Source organism: Pelodiscus sinensis, chromosome 4 (genome assembly GCF_049634645.1).
Source record: "Pelodiscus sinensis isolate JC-2024 chromosome 4, ASM4963464v1, whole genome shotgun sequence".
Taxonomy (NCBI): domain Eukaryota; kingdom Metazoa; phylum Chordata; order Testudines; family Trionychidae; genus Pelodiscus; species Pelodiscus sinensis.
The window spans coordinates 29,691,774-29,700,000 of record NC_134714.1 but is presented as its reverse complement, the minus strand read 5'-3'; the positions used below and the strand labels follow the sequence as shown (position 1 = coordinate 29,700,000).

Genomic DNA, 8,227 nt, shown 5'->3' with positions numbered 1-8,227 from the left:
TTGGGTTTGGATTCTGGTGCCCATTAATGTTTAGAGGTATGTGGATCAGGTTCATTTCTGAGTAAAATGTAAAGAAGATTTGATAAAAGATCTTAACAGCATTTTAACAATGTAATAGAGACTTGTTTAAAATGTCACTGGGTAAAAAGAAAGGTTTGGAATTCTGAATATACAGCAATAGGATTTTTTGCAAAGTGTTTTGAATCATCTCATCACAGAATTTATGAGATTTTGGTCACGTGATGCTATTTATGTTGTTGTTGGTCAGCTCCTCCAGTATTCAGTTTTGTAGTTAGTGGTTAACTGTATTGAGAGTCTGGGGCCCAGTTATCACCTATCAGGATACGAGTGTATCTGTCTTGATTTCCATGGGTGTTGTACACCGAGATGGAGAGAATTGTGCTTCAGGCTGCTGCTGGAACAATTTTTTTAATGGAAATGCTGAGAACCACTGAAACTATAAACGCTGTGTATAAAGGAAAGCACTTCAAGCCAGGCGGTGTCACAGAACCCCCCTCGCTCCTAGTTCCAGCACCTATGTAAGTAAATGAATTAATTTAGCAGGAAAGAGTTCCCTGTTGCTTTCTGAATTCCTTTTGAGTTGATAATATTGTATTTTGATTCCAATAAGTATGCGTAGTAAGGATTATTAACAAGGCTCTGATAAGAGATGGTATGATGTATGTACAGTGGATTGAAATTTGCAATTAAACTTGTCATTTATTCTTTCATTCATCTTAGTAATTTCATTCATACAATTAAGTAATCAGACCAATTTAGAGCTGTTGCGGGGGGGGGGGGGGGGGGAAATCCTGCTGTGCTTTCATCCAAACTACCTGTGTTTTGATCTTGCCAGATTTTCCAATCTAAGTCACATCTGTACATGGTACTTATTGTGCAAGATGCCGAGCACCTACTGCAAGGGAGAAGCACTCTGCATCTTGCAATATCTGGCCCTTGTATGGAGGACTTTAAGGATCACTTAAATGGGATACATTAATGACTGTTAGAACTTACAGAATGCTTTTCAGCTATATATCTATAAGCAATTTACAAAGATGGGTATACTTATCCCCAGTATACAGATGTGGGAAGAGAAGCACAGGCTGCTTAAGCAACTTGTCTGAATGTACACAGTAAGTTAGTGGCAGAGATTGGCCTAGAAACCCTGGTGCTGTAGGAGGTGTTTTTTGTGATTCATAGGAACATAGGAATTGCCAGATTGTGTCAGACTCAGGGGTCCTCTAGTTCACTATCTGGCTCTGGTAGTGGTCAGCACCAGATGCTTCAGAGGAAGACAAATGTGGGAGAATTTGTTCCCCCTCCCAGGGCCGGCCCGAGCCCTTTTGGTGCCCTGAGCCCGGGCGCATGTGCTGCCCAGCCCGACCAGCACTGCTGGCGAACATGCCGGGCTTTGCAGGTCCCCGCAACTGTTGGGGGAACGGTGCTGCTGGCTGGCGCCGCGGGGCCAGTGCTGCAGGAGCCGGGCGCGTGGTTCCTGATGGCAGCTGTAAGCGACGCTGCGCACCCCTTACAGCTGCCATCAGGCGTCCCTCATCGGTTGGCGCCCTGGGCAGCTGCCCAGCTCAACCATGCCTCCGTCCGGCCCTGACCCCTCCCCCCTCTGATCCTGATATCTATTTGTCAAAGATTGGCTTAAGCCCTGAAGCACAAGGTTTAATATAGAATCATAGAATCATAGAGCTGGAAGAGATGTCAGGAGGTCGTCAAGTCCAGCCCCCTGCCCAAGGCAGGACCAATCCTAACTAAATCAATCCAGCCAGGGCTTTGTCAAGCTGAGACTTAAACACCTCGGGTATGTCTAGACTACATGGCTCCGTGAAACGAGGCTTACAGGATTGGTCGGCAAAGGCGTCCCCAGCCAACTGATCCGCATCTAGACTACTGCGCTGTGCCGGATCAGCTGATCATCGGCACAGCGCGGCGGCCATATTTATTTTAATGAAGCAGGGATTATTTAAATCCCCACTTCTTTGCCTATGCCGGGTAAACTAGTTTACATGGCTCCGTCGACGGAGCCATGGAGTCTAGACATACCCCTCTAGGGATGGAGATTCTGCCACCTCCCTAGGTAACCCATTTCAGTGCTTCACCTCCCTCCTAGTGAAATAGTTTTTCCTAATATCCAACCTAGACCTCTCAACTGTAACTTGAGACCATTGCTCCTTGTTCTGCCATCCATCACTACTGAGAACAGCCTTTCTCCATCCTCTTTGGAACCTCCCTTCAGGAACTTGAAGGCTGCTATCAAATCCCCCCTTACTCTTCTCTTCTGCAGACTAAACAAACCCAACTCCCTCAGTCCTCCTCATAGGTCATGAGTTCCAGCCCCCTAATCATTTTGATTACCCTATGCTGGACCCTCTCCAATACGTCCACATCCTTTCTATAGTGAGGGGCCCAGAACTGGAGACAATACTGCAGATGTGCCCTCACCAGAGCCAAATAAAGGGGAATAATCACTTCTCTGGATTAGTTGGCAATGCTCCTCCGAATGCACCCTAATATGCCATTAGCCCTCTTGGTATCCTTCTTCAATTTTTGATATTATTAATTATGATAACTCTGAATGCACTTAATATCCATATACATATCCAGTCCTTTTTTAAATGTTGGTGAGCTCTTGGCCTCAGTGTCTTGTTGTGTTGAAAGTACAGGGACCTTCTTCTCTCTGAGTCAGCACATAACCAGTGCCCAGGACTTTTCAGTTCCTTGAATGAAATTCAGGCTCTGAGGGTATGTCTACACTAGCCTCCTAGATCGATCTAGGGAGGCTAATGAGGGCGACCGGAATTGCAAATCAAGCCCAGGATTTAAATATCCCGCACTTGATTTGCATGTTCCCGGCCAGTTGCCATTTTAGAAATTGACTAGCCTGAAGTAACTGTCTGCGTCTACATGCGGCAATGAAACGGGATTCTGGAATAAAGACCCTAAATCGAATTAGGTGGTAAACCTCATTCCACGAGGAATACCACTTAATTCGAATTAGGGGCTTTACATCAGAAGCCCGTTTCACTGCCGCGTGTAGATGCAGGCAGTTACTTCGGGCTAGTCAATTTCTAAAATGGCGACCGGCCGGGAACATGCAAATCAAGCGCGGGATATTTAAATCCCGGGCTTGATTTGCAATTCTGGTCACCCTCATTAGCCTCCCTAGATCGATCTAGGGGGGCTAGTGTAGACATACCTTGATTTCCTGCGGCCTTGACAGCTTCTATGGCACTTTTTGCAAGAGTATGTTGGTTAATATACCAAATGCCCTGGGCCAAATTGTAATTCTGATAATGGCATTTTCCCTACCTAAACTCATGCCCCTCCTCGTGTGCTTGTGTTGGTTTCACAGTGTTCATTTTCCTTGTAAATTGTTGCTATTTTCTGGAAAGCAGCTGCCTCCTTCCACCCTTAAAGGGAATTCATAATGATGGTAGATGACATGATTCTTGTGTATTGTTTAAATATCAACTAAATTTTTGAACAAATTTGGGAAGAAAGGTACAGTTTTTATGTGTAAGTTATTACGATAGTTTTGTAAACAGTCCATAAACCAAAAAAAAAAATCATCCTTTTTTTGTAATATAATGATGCTCTGTTTATTGAATTTTCTTTGACAGATCTTGGACAGTCAATTTTTTACACAACCACATGTTTGCTTCCTTTTCTGAATGATGACATCCTGAGTACTTTGCCTTATACAATGATTTCAACATTAGCTACCTTCCCACCATTTCTGCACAAGGATATCATAGAGTATCTCAGTACATCTTTTCTGCCTATGGCTATATGTAAGTGAAGTTCATTCCAATAATGTTATGTTTCAGAAAGAATCTAGGTTTTTGAAATGATGTTAGACAGTAGTTATCAATGTTTTATTCCCACGGGGATGTGGTTCTATAGTAATCCACTTACTGTATCTACAAAAACTAATTCAATGTGGCTGCTCTTACCAGAGGAAGTAGTTGTAAAGAATTTCTACTTTTAATGTTGTATTACTAGGTTATTTCTTTTCACTTAAAGAATGAAATAAAACATCTTAAGGTGGTATGCTAATTAAACACAGAGCTTTCAGTGGCAGCATTAGGAGTCCAGAGTACAAAGCAAATGTACATTATGTTCCTGAAAATACAGATGCAAAAGAAATAGGTATAACATTTGCAGGAGGAAGCACATGAACAACTACTGTCAATATAACTGATAGACATCCAATGGCAGTGTTTGTCTCTATTTATATTATTGTTTTGTATTACGTAATTATGGATGCCAATAGAATTTGTTCTAGCTGTAATTGTCAGGAATGAATCCGATAGGTAGTTGATTTTCTGCTTTTCTTTTAAAGGATATTGAATTACTGCATAAAGTTATAGAAATGTAGCCATGTTAGTCTGGTCTAGCTGAAACAAAAAAACAGGACTATGTAGCACTTTAAAGACTAACAAGATGGTTTACTAGGTGATGAGCTTTCGTGGGCCAGACCCACTTCCTCAGATCTGGGTCTGGCCCACGAAAACTCATCACCTAATAAACCATCTTGTTAGTCTTTAAAGTGCTACATAGTCCTGTTTTTTGTTTCTTGCGTAAAGTTAAAATTCCCACAAGCTGTGGATCCAAAGCAGTACTAATTAGCTGTGTTTCGAACACTCATTATGAACCTGATAAAAGCTTGCTGAGCTTTCAGTAGCTACTGTAAATATATCTTTTTTTTCACTGTTCACAGATTTGAGGACTAGGAATTATATCAATAGTCAGTTGTACCATAACCAGCTAAATTCCTTTTATCAGCCCTATAGACTTTTGTTCTATGCATTGTTTTTGTGTAGCCATGTTGGTCCCAGGATATTAGAGACCTTTATCTAACAGTATGAACTCTTTCCTCATTCAGAAATCCATTAATGGTATTCTGAGTTTTACACACAAAAAAAGTCTACAGAATATGGGAAGTATGATTTAGGGTCTTAAAGCACAAGGCTCTGATGAGGTCTATTATCTGTTGTTCCTGCCACACTCACAGATATGCTATGTGACCGAGGGCAGGCCATTTAATAGCTTTGTACCTCAGTTCTGCCATTTGTAAAATGGTAGTAATAATACTTCCCTATAACTTGAGGTCTTGTGAGGATTAATTTTATACTATTTTCTAAAGTTCTTTAATATTTTGGATTGATCGGCCTATAGAAATACAAATCAATATACAATAGTCTCACTGTGGTTTAAAGAATCTCGCACTAAAGTCTTTATTTATCCATTATGCTAGTCTGTGAAAAATACAGCTGATATAGAACTTTCTATAGTGTGTTCCTCTAACCATGTATTTCCTCAGATCTCTGAAACTGTTCTTCAAAACAGCCTGTTAAGTCCAATTCTATTTTAGTTAAATGGATATCCATTCCCCAGTGGATATTGTATACAGGCAGTCCCCGAGTTACGCGGATCCGATTTATGTCGGATCCGCAGTTACGAACGGGGTTTTTCTTGCCCCGGAGGACAGGAGCGGCGGGACGCCCAGATGTGCTGCGGTCCCGCTGCCCGTGTCCTCCGGGGCGAGAAAAGCTGCTCTGCGTCTCCCTGGTCTGCTGGGGGGGAACCCAGCAGCAGACCAGGGAGACACTGAGCAAAGCCATGGAGCACGCGGGCAGCAGGACAGCCCAGACGCGCCGCGTCTGTCCCGCTGCCGGCGTCCTCCGAGGCTTTGCTCCCCGTCTCCCTGGTCTCCCTGGGGGCGGAGCAAAGCCGCGGAGGACCCGGGCAGGGGGACCGCGGTGCGTCTCGGTCCGCTGCCCGCATCTCCCTGGTCTGCTGGGGGGGGCAGCTAGTGCGCCTCTCCCTCCTCCCCCCCAGCAGACCAGGCTTTTCTCCGGACGCCTGTGGTAGAGCAGCTGGGGCGCTGCCGGTTGGTCCCGCAGCGCCGCTCTGGGCGCTACTGGACCAACCCGGCAGCACCCCAGCTGCTCTGCCCCAGGCGTCCCCAAGTCAGCTGCTGCTGAAACTGACCAGCGCTGACTACAGGAAGCCGGAGGCAGAGTTGCTCTGCCCCGGGCTTCCTGGAATCAGCTGCTGATCAGTTTCAGCAGCAGCTGACTTGGGGACGCCTGGGGTTCTTAAGTTGAATCTGTATGTAAGTCAGAACTGGCGTCCAGATTCAGCCTGTTGAAACTGATCAGCGGCTGATTCCAGGAAGCCCGGGGCAGAGCAACTCTGCCTCGGGCTTCCTGTAGTCAGCCGCTGGTCAGTTTCAGCAGCGGCTGAATCTGGATGCCAGTTCCGACTTACATACAGATTCAACTTAAGAACAAACCTACAGTCCCTATCTTGTACGAAACCCGGGGACTGCCTGTACATGTAACCGAGAACAGAAGTTGGTCAATGGCTTTTTTCCTCATACAGCATTCTAAAATCACTGTATAAATCAATCTATCTCTATATTTTGTTTCCAATAATGCATGGTACTTTTTATCTGTAGACTGTATTTTAAATGCTAGGTGAGAACTGCGGGAGAATATGTATTTCGCTATAAAAATTCTCGCAAACAGATTGTGCTGCAATAATTTGGGGATTGTTTTGAGTGGCATGTAATTACTGGGATATGGACATGGCAGAGAATAGTACCAGCCGAGCAGTAATTAAATCAAAGGTAATATATTTGTGGCATGTATACTCAGAGATTCATTATATAAGTGCTATGGTCTATGGGTCTGGCCATTTATAGCACATTGCTGAATTGCTTCTGTTGGGATTTTGTGGTTCCCAGAGAGTCAGGTGCTGGGCAGAATCAAGGGTCTTCGATACTTCGATTCAATTCAACAAGACTTTATTCAATGTGCACAAAGGGAGAGCCCATGGTACTAAAATCAGCCAGAGCCCCTCAAGCAAGAAGCCCCTCCCCTTGCTGTTTTATAGCACATGGCAGTTACATAACAGGTTACATAAGTTATATAACACAAACTTCTAAACCAATCATATTCAACCTTTCCATATATGGCTTTGTTTGTCACATGCTTGTACTTCTCCACTCCACATGTTGAGTTCACCCCCTTCCCCTTGGCCTTTTCTAGTCTGTTCCTAGGGTGGTGAGCCACAGCATGCTTCTTTATGCATATCTACTTTCCAAACCACATTTTGTTTAAAATGAACACATGCATACCCTTCACTTCACAGCTTCTTTTCCACTAACCTCACTTGCTTAAGTAGCTCATAACATCAGGAATGAGCTTCCCTAAGCCTTTGCTCTGTAGCTCTGGCTCTGCAATCGCTATCAGGAGATGAATGATGGCAGCTCAATAAATACCCTCAATCTCCAGGGCTTTCCCAGGATTCGTCCTGATAACAATCACTAGCTCAACACTGATCAGTGCACTAGGAGAGCAGCAGAAGCTCCAGAGAGGGTCATTCTATTAGGTCTTATCCCCTTCAGTCAAAATACCCCCCCCCCCCATGTTTAAACGCTGCTGTTGGTATCAGTGTCCTAGGATAGTTATCCCAACTATTGAGGAATAGGATTTTTAGTCTGAGGATTTTTAGTGTTTAAAATCATGAGGGAATAATCTATACTGTAGACCAGGCATGTCCAAAGTCCGGCCCGCGGGCCAATTGCGGCCCGTGTTCCGGTTTAATACGGCCCCACAGGTAATTTGGCAATATCTATCTTTTATGGCCCCCAACGAATCCATATGTATTGAGATGAATACATTGTAAAATCTCAGTTAATGTCAGTTGGTCTAAATCAGTTATAAATATATTTGGACACAACATGTATACTTGGTGTTATGTTCCTGTTCATATTTTTTGAACTTAAAAGTTGACAGACAACCTTTATTACCAATAATATGTAATGTACTTTACAATGTTCCTGACATATATTTCAGCTTCCTGGATTTTTTTTTCATCTGGCCTTCAGATATGAAAGGCAGAGTGATTTAACACCTGTTTAGATTTGTCATCCATGTGACGAAATGAAAAGTATGCCGTTTGCAATAAACTTTGCATAAAATAGTTAATTTGCATTTAATGGTTCAAAGAATGTCAGGCAAAATGGTCGGCCCTCACGCATGTTCACTTCATCAAATCTGGCCCTCTTTGAAAAAAGTTTGAACACCCCTGCTGTAGACCAAAAAGCAGCCAGCACCTTATTCCACTCCAGCTCCACCCACCATTCATCAACACCAATCCTTTCATCATCTCTGTTTCACCCCACTCAATAGCTCCCCCAAGC

The 8,227-nt window shown here is 43.7% G+C and overlaps 1 protein-coding gene across 14 annotated transcripts in view; it reads left to right on the top strand.

Moving 5' to 3' along the window:
* The window catches only part of UNC79 (unc-79 subunit of NALCN channel complex), a 170,733-nt gene that overhangs the window by 14,957 nt on the left and 147,549 nt on the right, over positions 1–8,227 (top strand). For 13 of the 14 annotated variants that reach the window (XM_075926674.1, XM_075926676.1, XM_075926675.1 and 10 more), the window contains one exon: positions 3,636–3,806. In XM_075926674.1, coding sequence (XP_075782789.1) covers positions 3,636–3,806 — 171 coding nt within the window. Of the gene's footprint in view, positions 540–3,635; positions 3,807–8,227 lie in introns of all 14 variants that reach the window. The other variant, XM_075926677.1, reaches the window with a different exon arrangement.